This window comes from Centropristis striata, chromosome 5, assembly GCF_030273125.1.
Source record: "Centropristis striata isolate RG_2023a ecotype Rhode Island chromosome 5, C.striata_1.0, whole genome shotgun sequence".
Lineage (NCBI taxonomy): Eukaryota > Metazoa > Chordata > Actinopteri > Perciformes > Serranidae > Centropristis > Centropristis striata.
In genome coordinates this window covers 22,279,874-22,301,472 of record NC_081521.1, presented here as the reverse complement: position 1 = coordinate 22,301,472, position 21,599 = coordinate 22,279,874, and the positions used below count along the sequence as shown (strand labels likewise).

Here is a 21,599-nt window from a genome sequence, read left to right as displayed (position 1 = left end):
GGAGAATTGCTTTGACTGACGACTGACTCCTGGGTCTTTTGAAACGGTAGATTCAAATGCCGTGCTGTGAAGATTTTCCATCTCTTTTAGGCGTACAGCATATCGGAATTTATTTCTGAAAATCTGACATTGTGTAAAATAAAAAAGGATTTCAGTGAGCATGAGTGATTAGGTGGTTAGAAAAGGATATTCTCAGGGGAAGCCTGACATTGCCAATGAAAAATAAAGTTAGAGTGGAGGTAACCAAGGCTAGCTAACAATGAATTACAAAAAATCTGTCTCCCTCTGCTCACTTCAGTCACTGGGATAGAGGTAGACTGAATTATGGGGTCCTGATTGTGCAGACGACGATGCATGGTGTGTTTCACTGCACCATTGCTTCTTTGTTGACCTCATTTTGTAAAGCTGAGCAGATTCTTCCCAAGGCCAAGTGGAATGAAAAAGACACACTGTCAACAGCAAAACAGGTCAAAGGCAGAAATGACTGTGAGCACACAAAATTCATATGAAATATTCCAGATATCATTTATTTCACTGGCAGAGACACACTTTTTTTTACTTTTAATCAAAGAGTCCCTCACGACATTACTCATCGTGATATTATAGATGTCGTTTTGAGAGGCAGAGCTCAATATGTGAAACATATGAAGTGCGAGGAGTCATCAGTTTCTCCTTCAGTATGAGAGAGATAGTAGTAAAAAGGTCTCTGATGGATTGACATTATGGTGAGTGGCTGAACTTCTGACAGCTGGCTGCTCTGTTGTGGCGAATGAGCAGCGGCTCTGTCAGCTGTCGGTGTCAGCAGCAGCCAGTTCTCTCTCTACAGAGGTGTTGAAGCAAAGCATAACGCACTGATCAGCTTTAACTCAGCGAGACTGCAGCTGGGAAGCCTTGGATAGGTCCTCACAGTCATAATATTAATTTAAAGCTTCCTCTCTCTTTTTTCAAGATGAAATATAAAGAAAATATTTCTGTAAGTTATGTTTGACTGCAGTTAATGTGCACATTGTACTGCAGGTTAAGTAAATATTTCTCTGAAAGAAGAATAAAGACTTTGGACTTTGTGTTCATCTTATCAGTGGCAGTAGTATGTAGATAAAGCTGTAAACCAGCCAAATTACACTTGTAAATATTAAGTGTCACGGCTGAATTGCACTTCTTTACGCTAAACAAACTCAAGACCCTGAAAAAATAAAAATCATCATCTTGAAAACACTCAAGGACCTCTCTGATGAAAAATATCCTTCACAAGGAACTGCCACAATCCATCAATGTAATGCTGTTTTTTCATGAAGCATAAATATTTGCGTTATTGTTGTGTTATTGCAAGGCAGAAAAAACTTAAATAGAAAATGTGCTACTCTACTGTATAGTTTCCAGTGTTATTTGTGTCATTTTCATCTGCAGAAATGTCTCGCAGCTTGTTATTTTAGTCTTTCTCTCTGCTGCATTGTGTTCGGTGTTTCAGGTTCTTGGAGGAGTGTTGCATATACTCCACAACAATCCGTGTCATCTGGAGATGTGTGTTGACTCCTGGCCTACATTCACTACTGCTATTTGTTACCGTCAAAATCAGGTATGACATACAGGGACAAAGATAACTTATAGGCTCCCGAGAGTGGCCTGCTGATGTCTATATCTGCCTGTGAAGCATTTCAGCAGCAGTGGATCTGGGGTGATTCCTGACACCTGCACCGTCTTCACCAAGAACCCAGAAGCTCCGAGAAGTCTGCTGCTTAATGAGAGAGTCGTAAACTGGATGAATGGACTCATATTCAGAGGTAGAGTGGCATAATAAAAGCATGACCTTCCAATTGACAGGCAGAAACCATCAATGTAATGGTCATAAGTCTGTTTCTCTGTACTTGTCAAATACATACTTTAATTTTAAAAACAGACACAATCACAGGTGAATTTACAAAAGGTTTGTGCAGCTTTGGAAGCCACTAAACCTGCACAAATAAGACAAAAAGAAACTGAAATTCTCAAAGCACCTGCAAAGGGTGAAATGCACACACAGGTGCTCATGTTATGAGGTAATATGCATACATTTGGCACAACATTGGCCGCTTTCTATGCAAATTAACCTCACTGCAAAAACAGTCCATTTCACAAAGATCAGCAGGAATAGTCACACAAATATACAGTGACATTTCTAGCATCTTCAGAGAGTTGGTGATAACAGAAATGCATTTACAGGGTTTCTGTTTGTCACGTTTAAATTTCTTGCCTGAAGTTTTGAGGAATGCCTCTTTTACTTTTCTCTCTGCCGTCGTTCTTGGTGCAAAGGCAATATACTTTGCAACCTTGATAATTGCAATCAGACTCAAAAAGGGCTAATTAAACTCAATTGCAAAACTTTATGAGTGTGTTTGCACTGTAATATCTGTAATAAGTGAAATATTTTTTTGTGAATCAAACGGGGCAAATGCAAATGATGAACAATTCACACACAATTCAAACTAGTATGCAAATTGTAAATGCAATTGTAAATGTCACTTATTGAAACTTCCAATTGCAGCTATTTTTATCTGCCTCAGGGCTGGGCATTACAGCTCTGGAAAAAGTTCAGAGACCACTCTCACAAATGTTTCTTAAATCAGCATCTCTACATCTATGGCAGCCAGTCCATTCCAGTGTTTGTTCGATTCCAACACAAGCCTCCTCATTCTACTTAATGAGACACTGATCAGGGGATCACCTGAACCAAATCTTATTTTATGAGGAAGATTATAAAACCACTGCTGTGATTAAAGATTGAGATTATCCCACCAATAGTGATTTCTAAACTCTTCTTAAGTTAAAATATTAGTGTTGTGTTGTTTAAAAATGAATATGAACATGTTTTCTTTGCATTATTCGAGGTCTGAAAACACATTTTTAACCAGTTGTCATTTTCTGCCAATAAATGCTCTAAATGACAATATTTTAATATCGAATTTGAGAGAAACTTTGTCAGCACTTTAAAAAACAAAAATGTTCATTTTACTCAAACACATACCTATAAATAGTAAAACCAGCAAAACTGATCATTTTGCAGTAGTCTCTTAATTTTTTCCAGAGCTGTATATCAATATTATATAGATATTGTGATATGAGAAATTAAAGGCTGTATTACAGTAATGTCATTCATTAACTTACCAGACTGATTTAGCTGTTCTAACATTTGCCTTTACCAACTTAGTCATCATAACCACATTACTAATGACTGTTTAAAGATCTCATTGTCTAAATATGTTTATTGGACCAATACTTCACCCGACAATAATGTTGCAATATTGTTTTCAACGTATTTGGTCAAAAATATTATATTCATTGTTACCATTTGATTTTCTCCGTACAGCCCAGCTTTAACCTGCCTTCGAGCAGTCTATCCATTATGGTCTTAACTTATAGAGTCAATATAATGCAACACAGTGGGCAGTTTTAAAAATAGAGCAAAATGTTTTTTATTTTATTTTTGAGTAACAACCAACATTTAATTATGTTATCCTCTGCCATGACTCAGGATGCCATGATCTGATATGCTATAATATCAGATATATTATATGAACGCAGATGCTGACATTATTAAGTGGACTGAGTATCACAATTGAAACACAATGTCTTAGTCTATGTCCTTTAATGTCTTTATAGCAATTGTATGTCTCTGCTCTGAATGACATTCTTTCAGCCACGTCAGACTACCGACTCATTTTACCTTTTATAAGAATGATTCCAATGAGTTCCCTGCAGTGTGGTATTCACAGTTTAAATGTGGGGAAAGCAAGCTCTGGTAACAGATTGGTATTCTGTATTGGTATAGATTCTCTTTGGACATCGGTGTTGAGAAATAAAATTGATTGCTGTATCTGCAGCCATGATGATTAAAATTAAATTAAAACTAGTAATTTAAAACAAATCATCACTTTGCCTATGTGTCTCTGAAAGGTATTCCAAGCTCACATTGTCATCTCATTAAAGAATTCGCCTCTCTCAGTGGGCTTGATATCACAGAATATGGAGGTTATAACACTTTCATCTGCCACAGCCCGAAGAATATGGACTGGCAGGAGTGAGTTTCTGAGATGTATTCATGACCTAATTTCAAAGCAGTTCCATTGTTTTTTGCAACTGATGAGTGAGATTAGAAAATATGATGTGCATTTCCTTGATTCACGTTAATAATGTCTCATTACATTTTTCTCTGCCGACCAGGAAGGTGTTGCCGCTGCCAATTTCCATTCTGGACGAATCCCACGCAGAGCTCGTCGACACACACTTGCCTCAACCATGTGAGAGCCTGTATCCGCCATCTGCCAAACCACTGTGTGACGGACGAGCGCAGCCGGCCTGTGTCCTGGATGCTGTCAGACAAGCTGTGTGAGCTGAGGATGGCCTACACCCTACCAGAGTACAGACCGGCAGGTCACCTCCTGGCTCTGAGACGCAGGATGATCTCTGAGGGTCTGCCCGTCTACTGCCACGTCAACCGGCAGAACCAGGCCACCATTAATGCTGTGACCTCACTCGACTTCTGCACTTATCCCAGTGCAGAGGTGTTCTCTGTACTGCTCATATGCAAGGACAGAGTCTGAGTGAGCCAAACTAACGACAATAAAATCTGTCGTAAGGTTGAAACCACACTGGAAAAGAGGTGTTTTATTGTCAAAGTGGAAAATGTAGCAAGTGATCTCCTTGTTCTGTGATTTCTGTTTCCCTGCGGTACTCGAGGGATGCTCGCTTTAGAGAGTTTAGTCCATTTCTGACAGCGAACTGCAAGTAGAGCGAACTCAAAATAACATATTCTGTGGCTTAAGGGTAGATTTGATGAATATTCCAGCCATTCTGCCCTTTTTACTGTAAAAATGTCCCTCAGATTGAAGTAATTTTGCAAGGACAACTTCAGTATGACCCTCTGGCGCGTGCGGAGGAAAAGACCCCCTAATCTGCAGATCACCCAAGGAGGCTCTCGTCCACCTGGGACCCCTCCCTGGAGGTGTGCTCTTCCACTGCTGATTGCCTCACTGTGTTTTAGCAGCAATGCACCATTCAAGTCTGCAGGCATCTTGACAAATGAGTAGCGATCTGAGCAGAGGGGATACTCGTACTGCACCACACATCCTGTCCCATTCACATCCCCCCTGTCCTGCAGTGGTGCACCTCTTTTAACTGACACCTTTTCCTTTCTCTAGATCTTAAAGCGCTCTTCTCAAAGTCAAACAAGTACCATATACACTAAACACATGCTTGCTGCTGACGCATGTTCATACAAAGACACAGCTAGCGAGAGTGAGTAAACACAAGCCTGTACATTTCTGCTTTATTGCTGCCTTTTTTACATTTTTTTAAATAGAAAATGTGTTTTGTATTATAAACAAAATTGGACAAACTCACATGCAATATCCTTTCACATGTAATACTTAAAATAAAGAGAGTTTTTCTTTAATTTTGAAATATCATAAATGATCATAATTGCATGTACACTTGTAAACAGAGCTAAAACAAATTAACAACTATTTTGATAATAATAATAAACTTTATTTGTTAAACACCTTTCATACAAGAAATGCTTTACAATAAGGAAATCACATTATATGAATAAACAGAATTGACGTAAAACAGGGATAGAGTGCCATAATTAAATTTTAAAATATGCTGGAGAAGAAAACACACTTGATAATAATTAATAGTTAAAATAAGATGAAAATAGAATACAAAGACCGCATAACAGGGAAAATAAAAACCACTGAATAATTGATCATCTTTCCAGTCACTTTTAATGCGAAAACGGTAAACATTTAATGTTCCAGCTTCTCCAGTGTGAGGATTTGCTTCTTTTCTATCAATGTAAATTTAATATCTTTTATTTGAAGAAATGTGAATTCATCACCTTTGGTTCTCAGGAACTGTGATAGGCATTTTCATTACTTGACATTATATAGAATAAATGATGAATAGATTAATTGATGATCAAAATAATGCCTTTTTGCTTGGAAATTTTGTGTGTTAAAATCTGTTAAAATATACAAGTATGATTAACAGCCTGGTAAAGGTTGACTATGAGGTCAGTATTCCAGGATTGAATGATTTTCTAAACCTTGCTTTCCATGCGCACTACTCCAATAACTGAAGATTATTTTTATCGTTGTCAAAAGATTTCTGCTTTACAAATGTGGTCTGCAGAGGTCTTATATTGCAAGCTGTCTACTGAAATATGAGATGTCTCACCTACAGCATCAATCTATTTGAGTGCTCAACCTCCAACAGAGGGAAATAGGCGTAGGACGGTTTTTAAAAGAAACGGCAGCAGGAGCGTTTTATGCCAGCTGCATCGGTTGCAGATCTTTACTCATCTCAATGCAGATTTGTGAGTCAGCTAAGAGGCAAAAAAAAATCCAGAGTACATAAAGTACCTGACTGCTGAACTAGTTTTGTGGCTTCATCAGTATGTTGCCTGCAACTGCAACCATCACTTGAGGACAGCATCCACCCTCTGGTCCTCCTCAGAAACTGCATCTCAGAACAAGTGAGGAGCAGAGTGTCTGACGCAGCATGCGATCATTCACCTTGGCTGCGAGTGCTGCTCCGACTTGCCTTGGTGCAGCTGTCCACACAGAACCCCCCACCAACACCATCCACCATCCACCCCCACTCCCTACCCCCCCTATAGAGGCAGCAGTGCACTCTGCCAGTCGTGGAGTGGGACGTACTATCGATCCTGCTGAAATGATGGTTTCTAAAAGGGAGGCAGTAAGCATGTCTGCGCTCCCCTCCTCCACTGTGGAGGGGCCCTGAGATATCACCAAGCTCAGCACATTGCACCATCACTGCATGGGAAAATGGGATTTTCACTGGGAGACGAGCTGAGGGGAAGGTAATTCAAGCCGGCAAGCTATGTTCCGCACCAAGGATGTAAAATGAGCCATATTACCTTCAGACGCCTCACACAGTGGACAAATAAGGTCATTTTAAATGTCCTATTAATTCCAGTCATTGTCACAGAGAAATCAGATGCCAAATAGGGAAAATCTGCATGAGTGCTGAAGTAAAGATGAAGCTGAGGAGGAAGATGTTCATGCAGAAGTCAGCCATTCCTCCTAGAAGCTTTTGGCACTTTTTCAGGATGTGTGCCATGAGGTGCCCATGGGTTGTATGATTCTGCAAAGAATCCAATGTTATTCTGAATGAATTATAAATGAATGAAGTACAGTTTTATGCAGACTGATTTAATAACCTTAAGCAGAAGGTGTTTATCCCACAAAAACCACTAGATGGCAACAGTGTCCCAATATTCCCCAACATTCAGGTGAAATTTGGTGCATGTGTATGCTGTGAGTCACAGGGGGCTGCAGATTTAGAGGAAATTCTGAGTAGGCTACCATAGTTTGAAGTGTCGGATGCACAAGCTAGAACTAAATAGGAGTTCATAATCCTTTACTGGGGTTGCTATTATAGAAAATAATGACTGCTTGTTTCTTTTCCATTTTATGAATGGACCTAGTTGTTGTAAAGGAGTAACTAAAGATATTTGCTTGTAAGATAAGAAGTGATTGCATCAGTAGTCTGGCACATGAAGGTCATGTGCAGGGTGCATCATTCTTGTCAGTCCAAATCACCCATCAGTCGCCATACTTGGCATTCCCCTGGGGTCAGTGTGTCAGTCAGTGGAGTATGATTTTGACTGACTGGGCAGCAGTGACTGACGTTTAGGATCTTTTCTCGTCTTAACGTCATTCTATGCCTTTTAGGAACTGTGTCAGCATGGGACTAAATGGCCTGAAGGTCAAGTTGAACAACAAACTGCCCCAGTGTGTCAGTGTGTGAGCAATCATGGTTCACTGGTGCTGTCGATAATGCCATTGCCCTGCTGAAGTTGGTCATATGGGCCGCTTGGCCGTGTGACAGACTGGAGTGTGAATTATCAATTATAGCTTCTTACGCCATCACATCACATGCATCCCCTTAGGACAGACAATAATAGCATAATTCTGTCCAATAGTGGTTAGTTTTTGGCATAGTCTGTATAAAGATACCAAGCACACACAGCAAATGTAAACCCATCAGAGTATGTGAGATAATATAAGCCCAAAGCAACTTTTTATAGTTTCATCATATTGTCTTACTATAAAACTAACAAATATGTAAATTGACACTGGTTTTGTGATGTCCTACCTGATTTGTTCAGCATGTGAACCCAGCTCAGTCTGCAGCAGGTTACACATAAAAAGGATCCTGTACTGGTGATGCATCGGAGTGAAGTTACTTCTATATTGGGAAGGGGATTGTTGGCTAAATAACTTCCATCTCCAACAAACATGTTTCAGTTAAGAATGAAGAAATTCCTTGTTAACGTGAAAAGGAAATGAAAATATGGTAATATTTACCTGTATTTTATTCTAAATATTTCAAGACTGTCTTCTTGCTCTTGTTGAAAATTTGTGTTTTTTCATATAAGTGAATCTAATCTTTTTTTAAATATTGATTTAAAGATTTAATTGATTTTTTTGGATATAGTTACAAACAGCATAATGTAATAGATACATCATGTGGATTACAGCTGTGGTGCCATTTTTTCTTGTGTGTATGTATATATATTTTATATATATTTGTATAAACAAAATGATAATGTTTAATTTCTAGTGGTTTGTCATACACTATCTCAATATGAGCGTCTTCTGAAGTCTGACTTGATTTTCTAAGATAAATACTTTAGTGTTAATTTCAGCATTATTCATATTTTATTGATGTTATGAGGGCCACGGGGCAATCGCACCGAGCCCTGGTCTTCTGGTTTTCTGGTTTTCTTCTTCCTCTTCCGGACACAATTTCATCCCGCTACTAGTCCTGCACAAATTATATATCAAAACGTGCGCTTTGATCGGGATCGGTGTGCTATTACTTTTCTTTATGGAGTATGAATTTCTTGCCCAAAATTTTGCATTGAAGTGTATGGGACGGCTGGAAAAAAATTAGCGAAAAAGAATTTCAAACGTTTTTAAACGTCTACTTCTCCGGCATAATTTCACCTAGAGTCTCCATTTAAACTTTAAACAGTAGACACAAGTCTTGTGTATTGATGTATTAATCCACGTTTCGATAGGTCATATAGTTTTTTATCAATCCCTGTTCAATGACCATGATCATTTTTGGAGAAATTCTGAGATTATAATGGGTGTGTATTGCATGGAATGTTCGTGTGACAGTGTGTGACATCATCGCGCAGTGTAGAGGAAAAGAAAAAATTGTCAAAAAATAAATTTGAAAACTGCGCTCCAGGCTGCAAATTCCACTCTACAGAAATAATTTATACATAGAAACGTAGGAAAATTTGTCTTCTCACTCACAATCCTCTGGTAAAGCTTTAGAGTTATAGTTTGGGCGTAGGACGAACAGATGTGCCACCAACACGCACCAACAGCCTCATTGACTCCCATATTAAAAACGCAGCAAGATTTCTGTAGAAAAGCATATTTAACAGTTCTTCAGATCGCTCTTCAAAGCTTTCTACATTTTTACATATGTAGCCTTTCAGGAAGAACTCAGGACGCTCAAAGTGAAGTCAGATCAATGTAATAAGACACAGCTAGCGAGAGTGAGTTTAAAAAGAGTTTAATTTAAGAGCTGATATCTAGATTTTTTCCATGGTCTTCTTTATAATGATTTTGGTTATTATTAAGAAAACCATGGAAATGGCTAGATATCAGCTCTTAAAATAAACTCATATGAGCTATTTTTGTTGTTATCATTATATTTGTCCAAACAAATGTACCTTTATTTGTACCAAGCATTATAATAAACAAGAAATTGAAGACAAAGGGTGGTCTAATAATTTTTTCTGTGACTGTATAACGTAAGGGTGTTTTCAAAGAAAGTCTTTGGAAATGTGAATTAAATCTTAGAAAGAAAAAAAAAATCATTATCTTTTTTTTTTTTTTTTATATTATGTAATACAAAATTAAACTACATGTCCATTGTTACATTTAAATGTATTTATAGTTCCATGATTACATGGACAATTTCTAAATAAATAAATCGTCACACTGTTAAAATAATCGCCTATGTCATTTTTTGTCAAAATCGTTTTTTTTTCCTAAATCATCTCCTCATGCCGGCCACCTACGGTGAAATCGCCTGCATCCTCAGTTGATCAGATCATGTGATTTTACCCCTTAAAATAAAGGTCTATGTCAAGTGTGTGACTTAAGCGGATTTATTATGCCTAAGTCAAAAATAAAATGTGATTGAGGCAACTTTTTGAACATGCCTTTGTGACTTAAGAAAGATATGGCAACACTTTATTTTGAAGGTGTCTACATAAGAGTGACATGAGCGTGTCATAAACATGACATGGGATGTGTCATGAACATTAATGACACTTTGAAGTAACAATAATGCTCATGATACTTGTCATGTCATGTTTCTGACAGGCTTGTGTGACTCTTATGTAGACACCTTCAAAATAAAGTGTTACCATATCTTGCTTAAGTCACAAAGGCATGCTCAAAAATTGCCTAAGTCATTTATTTCTCATAAATTACATAATTTACACACAGTTTTATTACTATGCCAATAGACATCCTTTGTTACATCCCTTTTGAGTGAAATGATCAATAAATGTCATATGTTACACTTTTGGTGATTTTTTTTGTGTTTCCTGCAAAACTTGAAAAAATGAGTTAGGCGTTTTTTTTTTAACAGGGTGACGATATAATAAAATCCGCATTTAAACTGCATGACCAACACGAAACTAACTTCGCTCAGAGCGTCAGTAGGGAGGTCCTAATCTAGCATAGCAGCTGGGAGCATTTTATCACGTGATGCGAGAGATGTTAGAGGGCAGCCATCATCATTTCACCTAATTCATGTCCAGCCCGAAATGCTAAAAGGTAAGACGACGGGGAAACGGAAAACTACGATGGAGTAGGTGAAGACTCAGAAGTCTCAACCGGTCTCATCTTCTCTGTTGTCTCCCAACTTACCAAGGTCTGTTTGCCTCTTCCTCCCCCTGTTTTCTGCTCATATGGTGGCTGCCGAGGCGCTTGTTGTCGGGTTTCCCTGTTTCTCTTTTCACATCACATTTACATACTTGATATGTCAAAAAAAAAAAAACGACATCCGCTAACGGCGATCACTTCCTAAACATCAAGTTTAGCGGAATTAATTATCTTCGCTCCTCATTAACATTAGCCATGTTTTGCTGCTGTTTATGCTAACACGGTTTGTGTTGCTGTTTGTTGTGTAACAAACGTTTTCGAATCCAGTCGAGTTCCAGGTAAACACAAACAAACAACGGTCCAAACCAACGGTTCTGATCGGTCGTTTCACGCGTGGACGTTCCACGAGCCAGCAGCACGCGGCTCCCCGGCCCCGAGAGAGCCTATTTGAAGATTAGGCTGCTTTAACATTAGCTAGCATGACAAGCTACTATGGGTTAACTTGAGCAGAAGGCCTGCGGTAGATACACTCAGAGAGCATTCCTTTAAACTAATGGATACACCATAATACTGTCATTAAGCTTAGCATAACTTTGTTCAAATATGTTTCAGTGAAGGATGAAGAAATCCCTTCTTAAGGTGAGGAAAATGAAAATATGGTAATATTTACCTGTATTTCCTGTTTATTCTAAATATTTCAAGACTCTTGCTCACGTTTGTGTTTTGTCATATAAGTGAATCTATTTTTTTTTTTTTAAATAACATGTGATGTTTGATTTAAAGATTTAATTGATCTTTTGGATGTAGTTACAAATAGCATAATGTAAAAATGCATCATGTGGATTACAGCTGTGGTGCCATTTTTTCTTGTGTGTATGTATATCTTTTTCTCATAAGTATAAACATAAAATGTTTAAATTCAGTGATTTGTTATACACTATCTCAATATGAGCACCTTCTGAAGTCTGACTTGATTTTATAAGATCAATACTTTGGTGTTAATTTCAGCATTATTCATATTTTATTGATTCAATTCAATTTGTGGTTTGTCAAATAAGTGAGTCTAGTCTTTTTTTAATCACATGTGATATGTGATTTGAAATTTTGATTGAATATTTTGATATAACAGCATATTCAAAATATAATAACTAGACTAAGTGGATTACAGCTGTACTTCCATTTTTTCTTGTGTATTTATATATATTTTTCTCATAAATATAAACATTACATGACTGTTTAAATTCAGTAGTTTGTGATGTTCTATGTCAATACAAGCACTTCCTACAGTCTGACTTGAAGATTCATTTCAGCGTTATTCATATTCTTTTTTTTAATTATTATTAAAATAATTAAATAATTAAACGGGGGAGCGGGGGTTATAATGATTTTGGTTATCAAGAAAACCATAGTTTAGTAAACCGTATAGTTTTTATGTCATCATAGGACATAGCAAAGACTATTATATTCCACAACAGTTTTCTACAGCTTTGTATCCGTACAATGGATGACTTTGTCTTTGGTAAACCTTGGGCTTTATGCACTCAGCAGGTCAACAAACAAGCTAGGGCTTAAGTTCAGGTGGGCCCGGTCTAAATTGGGCCTTACAATGGAGACAAGTGTTTCCTTGGCTCAGCAAATCCAGCGAGCCCTTCCTCCTGCATTTTAATAAGCTCCACACCAACCCAGGGGCCCTGGAACCCCAACAAGGCCAGGCCAGGATCTCAGCCCAAATATATCCCTGCACAAGCCACCTTTTATACAACTAATGGCTATGTTTGTTTTGAAGTCCAAGGTAAATGTGGGAAGACCCTTTTTATTGTTCATTTAGTTTTGATTTACTTGAGTATGTTGTGTGCGTTGTAAGGTGGCCCTTTGCCACAGGAAAGGGAATGGTAAACTCTGGGCACAAAGAGTGTGCAAATTAACATGTTTCACTCTCCCTGAATGCTGGACAGGCATTGAAAAAGAGATTGTTTACATTCAGATGCTGGCCACCCGCTGCTTGCTTTTTCTTCCCTCCTGTTTTCCAATCACTGAAGAGACATGACCCATTTAAATGGTTGTTTACTTGCATTAGAAGAAGAGCCAAAGCACTTCTCAATGAACTCTTGTCTACAATTCAATTAGAGTGGCCTTCCCAGCAGCACAGTTTTCCACATTACACAATGGCCTGTTCAGCCTAGCAGCAACACAAGCAGAAGTACCAAAACCAAAGGGCAGCAGTGGTCACACCTGTGGCCACAAAAAGTCACATATGTCTTTGGGATCTGGATGCTTTAATTTGGAGTGTGGGGTATCGGACCAAATGGGCTCTTCACAATAAAATAATGGCCTGACTGTTGACCAAGGAGTCCCATTGGCATTCAAATGTTTTTAAAGTGTGAAAGGAAATGTAGATGGTGTTTAACAGCTGGAAGTACCTCATCACATCTGTGCTCTATTGTAATGGAGACAGTGAAGTAAAGCACACCAGGTATTCATCAGGCCTTTATTGTCAAGTTTCTATCTTCCTGAAACTGTTTCTGCCTCACTGTGGTCCTACAGTGTCTCCCTCAAACACAACTGAAGGTTTTTTTTCTTATTTATTTAAGCCAGACGTTTTATTATTGCTTTTCCTGTTGCCCTCTGACTAGACAACCATATAATAAGAAATGGCTGGAGTTTTCCCCTCTTCTTTTGGCTCCTATTTTTGGAGATTGTGGGAATAGGAGCTGAGTAAAGTGTCAGCCCATGAAGGTCCTTTGATTCATGCTGCTTTTCATGTTCATTAGCTTCTAAGAAACCAACACTGACAGATAACAGTTGAAAAGCCAGAGAACCTAATCACATGTTTCTTATTATATCCAGGATTTTAACTGTACTTTCCGTCATACAACCCTGTGACAAAAAAGATGTGATGCTGTGACAAACCTAATAAAAACAGAATTTGATGATTTACAAACCAAATACAAAATATCTAATGCCTAAACTGGGAAAACATTTCTCTTATGGATGCTTTCTGTTTCTATTAACCTTTTAAACAGCATGCTAACTTTTTTGTGAACAGTTTTTTATATGTGCACACTTCAGAAAAATATTTTGCAGTTAAAAAGTCCAAGTTGTCCTCTCAATCAGCATGGCAACATTTTCTGTTACAGCTGCTTGATAACTGGTCCAAATCATGTTATCACAAAATCTAGTACTGACTCTGCTTTATCAAGAAAAGCCTGAGAAGTAATGCGTAAAATTGAGGACAACTAATCTTATCAGATTTAATGTGTTTTTTTTTGTTGTTTTTTATCCATGCTGTTTGTGTGCCCAAGTATTAAATGGGTCCCTTTGAAAGAGTAGCACATAATAACATGGGTGTTTACCAGTTACACATAACTACGCTCTGAACACTTAATTTAAATGATCGTTTTGTAAGCTGTGAATATTGGGATCAATGTAGCATGTTACTGTCCTGTCAGACTAATTGAATATCTAGATTGTTTACGTCACCTGGATATATGGCTCATGTGCATTTAAATTAATATGAAAACGTATCAATAACATGTTTTATGGTCTTTTGTTGGGCTGGAGTTGTTGTCCTTAAAATTAGGCAAATTTGTTCATAGCTATTTTTATTTGATTACTCAACATGTCTTGTGTCTACAAGTGTGCATCTGTTGAATTTTAATCATGCAAATTGAATTTGTCTTGGAAAGATACAGCTTAGCAGTCTAATGAGGTATTCCTGGAGTATCAGGGTGTAATAATGTATATTGTGGATAAAAATCAAACCTGCATCAAAAGGCACAGCTTAGAAAAGAAAAGAATACATCAAATGCATTGCCTGACGAATCCAAGTACCTAACCGTGTTGATGCAAAAATGTTTCCATAATGGTATAAACACTAATGTATACTGTCATATGAGCCTAGTTAGTAGGGGTGTTATGATTCTCTAAATCCAGATTAAATCAGACATTCTGTTCTGTAATGGTCAGTATGATTTAATTTTGGATTTATTTATATTTCTTTAGCACTCATGGCAATGCCATTGTCAGACCATCTCATGTTGATCGGGAGATGAACAGATAATTGGTTTTAAGCTCTGAAAACTGTTTCACATTTTTACATTCTTCTTTGAAAAGATAAGCTACATGGTGAGATATGACTGCCATATTTTGGGAATTTCTGATTGTGCTCATCTGGCTTGGGATTTCATATTTTTTTTTTTAACTCTGAGCTGGTTTCTATCGAATTTTCAATTTATAGTTAAAATTGAGACACGCCTATTAGTTTGTGTGTGTGTTTAAAAAGACCGTACATAGCAGCTAAAATCTGTCTGTTATCACATGTTGACCTGTAGCCTTTCAGTTGGACTTTCTAATTAGGTCGTTATATTCTCTTTAGTCTGATCCATTACACACACAACCTTTTTCAATTAACAGCAAATATTTGAGTGGCAGAAACTTGTTGGTCTCGTCTTTCTTGGTTGGCGTAACATTGTAGTCAACTGAGAAGGGAAAACAAGGCGATACAGTCGAGGTGCTTCAGACATCAGATTAACAGATGATTGTGAGAAAATGGGTCACACTGATAGTACATCTTTACCATGGTCAGCAGACGCAAGTCGTCTTGCTTTCATTGAGTAATAATGTTTTCCATTGGTATTTAGGTTTGCGTCTCAGGTCATGGGACACTGCCTTTTTTATGTTTTCATACAATAAACATCACATGAGAACAAAGCCACTTTTTAGACCCCTTAACAGCCTTGCAGCCAATATCGGTTGTTGTCCACTAATAAACGGATGGAACCATTGAGTGAATTAACCATTAAATGTATACATGCACTGTAACATTTCCAATAACTGCAGTATGCTGTGATAACAGCAGACGTACCATTTTCCCAACAACAGAGGGAATGATAAGGATGGACTTACAATGCTTAATGTTTAGCTTGCTGTTGTTCAGTGGTACCTGATGCTAACTTGTCCTGGTCCAAACAAATATTTCTATCTAGATAATTATGAACCTCTTTGTCTTATCTGTTTTCGTCTCCTGTTATCTCTCCAGGAAGGCTGCAAACAACACCTGGTGTGACCTCGGCTGTCTGCCCCTTGTGACAAGGGGGAGCAACAAACCTGCTTCTTGGGTTGCAGGAGCACAGTGGAGGAGAGGGTTTGAGGCTGATTACTCCCCCCATTGGTCTTTGAGGAGGGGGGAGGAGGAGGACAAGGAAGCTGCTATAACCACCCAGAGCATGGGGCAAAAAGTCCCAGGTGGCATTAAAACCATTGATATGCGAGATCCAGCGTTCAGCCCCCTGAAGCTGGAGCTACAGGCCCTGAGTCACACCAAGCCGTCTCGACTGGATCTGCTGCTGGACATGCCACCTGCCAGCGTGGACGTCCAGGTCCAGCACTCGTGGAACAATGATGACCGCTCCCTCAACATCTTTGTCAAGGACGACAACAAGCTGGTGTTTCACAGGCACCCTGTGGCGCAGAGCACGGACGCCATACGGGGGCGTGTTGGCTATACAAGGGGACTGCATGTGTGGGAGATCAGCTGGGCTATGCGTCAGAGGGGCACGCATGCAGTGGTCGGAGTGGCGACGATTGACGCCCCGTTACACTCGGTGGGCTACACAGCTTTGGTAGGAAGCAACGCCGAGTCCTGGGGCTGGGACCTGTGCAGGAGTAAACTGTACCACGATGGCAAGAACCTCCCTGGGAAAACCTACCCAGCCTTCCTGGAGCCAGACGACACCTTCATAATACCAGACTCGCTCTTAGTAGTGTTGGACATGGATGAGGGGACTCTGGGTTACATAGTGGATGGACATTATCTAGGGGTGGCATTCAGAGGACTTAAGGGCAGGAAGCTGTACCCAGTGGTGAGCGCCGTCTGGGGACACTGTGAAATAAGAATCCGGTACATAAATGGACTTGATCGTAAGTACAAACTTTAAGTATTTTAAATTATTTTGTTAATATTTTCTCTCATGAGTAAACATTGTTCTCGTCCCAAATAATCAGTGGTTTCCAATACCCATAATGTATTCAGCCAAAAATGGATTTAATATGTCCCAATAGATAGTATGTCAAACGCACAGTCCTAAAAATACCTGGATGTCCGACCTACTGCAGCCAATGACATTTTGTAGTAGGCACCTGGTATGCATTTTTCTGACCCACAATTCATACTGCATGCAACCATATGTACTTTGTAAGGGCAGCTGCAGTTTGTATTAAAAGAAAATTATGCTATTAGAACCAAGGCAATTTTTCATGTCCAACCACAGATTGAATAAAAATAATGGAACTAGTCACCGTGTTGGTTCGTGGACTAGCGTTTTGAAGCCTTGCCATTTTGACCGTCGCCATCTTGATTTTCTGAAACCAGGTCACAAATCGTAAAGCTATGTCATCCGCTCACACAATCTATCTTGGTCAGCATTATGCATCTGAAATTCAGAATGAACAGCCAAGGCCTTTGTGTCTAATAGTGCAACCAAACGCCAAACGAAGCATTGTTAAGTAACCACAATATTAAATTGGCTTTCATGAACTGAAACGCACTGTGCAAACGACCTGTCAATCATGAGGTAGCGACCTGTCAATCATGAGGTAATGTGCAACTCATGGGCAAAATGTTTACTGAGGTAATGAGTCACCCCCTTTTTATATAAGTATACAAGTTTAAGGCATTGGCTTGACTTTTCAGGCCTGGAGCTTGCTGCTTGTTCCAGTGCTTGCATAACCAGCAGCAGTATTTATTAATGCAATAAACAAAGGTGTGACAGTTCAGGGTTTGACATACTGTCTAAACAGGACTGCAGAGGGTTACTGTAGAGCAGACTTGCAACAGTGTGACTACCTCACCAGCTATTATGTAAATCAGTAAGTGATAACATGACATTTATAGCCTTGCTTTGCAACCCAGGTTACATACTAATAGTTAACTTCATCTTTTCTGATATGAGACAGTGTGTGCTGATCTTAGTGAGGTATTAACAGAGAAAAAAAGATATCTCACTGTAACCTGGCCTCGCTGTTGTCGTTTACTGCACTTTGCCTCTGTTTTTAACAGTGCTGTGGTCCTTTGCTAACAGATATTAGTGTTTATGGCTTTCATAACAACCGATGGTCCTCAATGTTTATGTAAAAAAAACAAGCTGCTTGGTCTTCCCCCAGACAAATGTTAAGTTATTTTTTATGGGATTAATGTGAATTATTCCATGGTGCAAGGATTGTGGGTTCTAAATGAGGAAACATAGGTGTTTACCAAAACATGCAGTACTACCCACATGTCCCAAGTGCTGTGTGCTCATTAGATTTTTATGTTCAGCTCAGATCCCTCGACCTAGTTTAAGCTTGTTGGAAAGAAGCACCACAGAAGCCAGTTTCAATTTTATACGACATTCCTCCTTTCTGTTGGATGTACAGAGGGGAAAACCCCGATCTTATACGCAGACGTTAAAGGCCGCTTGTCTCAGAAAATGGAGTTAATCTTGTGACTGCTGGGATCCAGTATGCAGTGTTGGCAATGCAGCTTAAATATAGGGCTGCAAGAAAAATAGCTTGGGTTTTACTGGCTCAGGTTTTCCATCTACAAAAAGCCGAAATTGGTTGTAAATTTACCGTAGGGCTGGAAACTGAACATCAAAACATTTTGATAGATATTCCAATACCATTTTTTTCCCTTCCTATAGTGATTCTGATACCTGAATCAGCTGTTAACAAGTGCCAATCAGATACAACACTGAACATTTTTTATTCTTTGATCAGATATTTCCTTAGGCAGAGATCTAATGCAGCACCCACATATGTTAATACCACTTCTGGGAATGTTGGTCCACATTCAGAGTGGATATCACATCTGAAAATACTTCTTCTGAAGTAGGCTCCATGAACTGTATTTTGTTTGGGTTGTTAATTTTTCAATTAATTAAAATTAATTTTATTTATTATAATAAAGCACAATAACACAATTGATATTGATATTCAGATGGTTAATATCAAATTGATTGGTGGTGAATAAAAAGCAACAATCTTCCAGTGCACAGTAGGATACTAAATGTATTTAACTAAATTTAATTGATTGGTTTATCCTGCACCATCTGAGCACCCAGGAGAGAAGCCTTGCTGTACATGGGGTGTCTTCACTTTTTTTTTTCTTTTCCTCCTTGTAAATGATTTGTGAATATTTTAGTTTGTATTGCACAAGAAGTGTTCTCCGTGGTAAAACAGGATAAAGGTTATAATATTGTGCCATTCACATTTTTACAGCAGCCTTTGTTCACTTTATTTTATGCTGGTGTCTGACCCATAATACACCATGCCTCTCATATTTCAGTTACGACTTGACATTTACACACTTCTGAAATGAGATTCAGCCATTGCTTACACATAAAACATGCTCTTCATTTCTCACCCCTCTTCCTCTCTTGTTTCCCCCACAGCTGAACCCCTCTCTCTGATGGACCTGTGTAGGCGTTCGGTGAGGGTGGCATTAGGAAGAGACCGTCTGGGTGAAATCCATAGACTGCCCCTGCCGGCCTCTCTCAAGAACTACCTGCTCTACCAATGACAGCGCTGACAGTCGCAACACACTCAGCACACCCTTGTCTCTTTCTCGTGTTTCTCTGGGATCCTTCTTGGGTTGAACCCGCTCGACCACATTGCTCCAGGACTGACTCAGCCTTCGACAAGTATGCTTCTGTGTCAGTGACTGGATGCTGTTTGAGTTTCTTATCCTGTTTTTATGACTCTTTGCAATTGTATTCTCTAACTTTATAAAATCAGGAATCACTGAGCACTATGCACATGCTGATCCGGACGATGCCCTGACAGCCACCATGTTGGTGTACCTCCTCCAGTTTGTAGGTTAATGTGGCATATGTGGTCAGTATCTCTGCGGTGAACTCCAGACTTTATGATTAAGAATTTCTATCAGGTAGCATTTTAAATTGATGTGTTATTGGTTCTGCTAAAACAAAAGCGTGTGTGATGGCAATTAAACTCTTATGTTGGTGCAGATATGCACTGCCAGTATCTGACCACAAGGTGGCAGCACACGCATCTCGACCTGCACATTGTCTAAAGATGAGAATTATAAACATGAAATCCTAGTTGCTTTTAGAAATTGTGGCTTTTAAATGGAAACTAAATAGCCACACAGAAAGGAGATGCTGACCACTCCACAGTGAGTCTGTAGTGCAGTGTGGATGAATGCACTGTGAGGCAGCTGAAGATCAGCTCCGACCCCTCACTGCACTATCAGGTTTCCCTGCTTACCATCAAGGAACCTGTCAGGAAAAACATCGGCAGATATTTTAACGGAAGGATAATGTCACTGTGATTATTTGTAGCATGCATCTGCAGGAAATTTTCTCAATACAATCACAATGTCTTTTTTTAAAAAGTTCTCTGTCACTCCTGCTTTTCGTAGTGCATTAGTTTTCAAACACATGCTGTCAGGGCCCAAGAGTGCTGTTTTTTTTTTCTTTTTTAATTCAACCAGTCTCTCCATCAGCTGATTTCACTGGTTTGCACATATTCAGCCAGAGAATGAAAACTAACCAATGAAATATCCACTGAAGTGGTTCTCTGTAATGAAAACCTGCTACTCTTGGGTCTCACCGGTACATAGCTGAGAACCATTGATGTAGTGTTTGTGTTTTATAATGTAAATGGGGGGGAAAGGGTCTTTGGTAAACAGACTATGTAGGCGAACGGCAAACTTCAGATTAAATGCACCATAAAGACAGAAAAAAAGACAATCCACAAAGTGCTGCACAAATATAATAAAAGATCAGATTGCCAACATATTGTCAAATGCCATATCATAGACCTGTTAACTAGTATTTTAAACTTTGCAGATGTCCTTTTTTCAGCTGGATAAGGACACTGTGCAACACCTTATTTTCCTTGCTTGCAGCTTCCATTTTATTTGTATTCCTTGTTGTAGATTTGTTTGTAAGTATCTATTAAAGTTTATTTCAAAGTATATTTTATTGTGTATTGTGCATTGTTCAGGCATCTACTGTGAAAATGTCAAGAAACTCCAGGGCATGGACAGAATATTGGCTGCAGTATGTAGGCCAGAGATCATCCACCCTGAATGTTTTAGGTATCTCCCCAACACATGATTTGAATGATATGATCATTATCAAGGCTTTCATACGCCTCAGTTGCTTGATAACGAGCATATCCTCTGAATCAAGTGTTCAAGAAATATGTCAGGTGTTCAAGAAATATCCAAAACATTCAGGGCAGTAGTTCATCGGTTTTGTGATGTGATTTAGGTGGTATGAAAGATATTGTAGAGTAGAATAAACATCTGGATTTTTACTGCAGCTTAAAACTTGTAGTGAAATTAACTTGGGCAGAGTTGAATCAGTATTTCAAGAAAGTTGGTACGTCAACTATATCCCGTATTCCACAGGGAGAGGAGTTAAACTTTCTTCCATCAGTTACAATATACAGTATATGACCCACTTTAGCATGGCACGCTCAGTTAGAATATTGTTAATGTTTTTAGTAACACTTTTGTTTTTCTTACTGTGAAAAAGGCAGTTAAGGGCAGGACAACCTGGACTTTTGCAATCAGCATATGGAGTCTGTTGACCTCACTGAACTTGCTCAGAGATAAAAAATAATAAAAATTAAAAAAAACTGCTAGAATGATTGCAAACACCTGTGTGAATGTGCAGG

At 38.8% G+C, this 21,599-nt stretch overlaps 2 protein-coding genes across 2 annotated transcripts; both read left to right on the top strand.

The window, feature by feature from the left end:
- Nucleotides 1-20: 20 nt before the first annotated feature.
- Nucleotides 21-6,772, top strand: LOC131971868 (glycine N-acyltransferase-like). Its single transcript, XM_059333525.1, is given in 6 exon segments — nt 21-1,273; nt 1,469-1,576; nt 1,652-1,781; nt 3,931-4,054; nt 4,198-4,266; nt 4,268-6,772. Coding segments are annotated over 6 exon segments (783 nt in total). The 5' UTR covers nt 21-1,231; the 3' UTR covers nt 4,578-6,772.
- Nucleotides 6,773-10,806: 4,034 nt separating this feature from the next.
- spsb1 (splA/ryanodine receptor domain and SOCS box containing 1) lies at nt 10,807-20,894 on the top strand. The gene is made up of 3 exons (XM_059333537.1): nt 10,807-10,965; nt 15,955-16,835; nt 19,346-20,894. Exons 2-3 carry the CDS (start codon nt 16,142-16,144, stop codon nt 19,471-19,473), a joined length of 822 nt encoding a protein of 273 aa, XP_059189520.1. The 5' UTR covers nt 10,807-10,965; nt 15,955-16,141; the 3' UTR covers nt 19,474-20,894.
- Nucleotides 20,895-21,599: the final 705 nt, after the last annotated feature.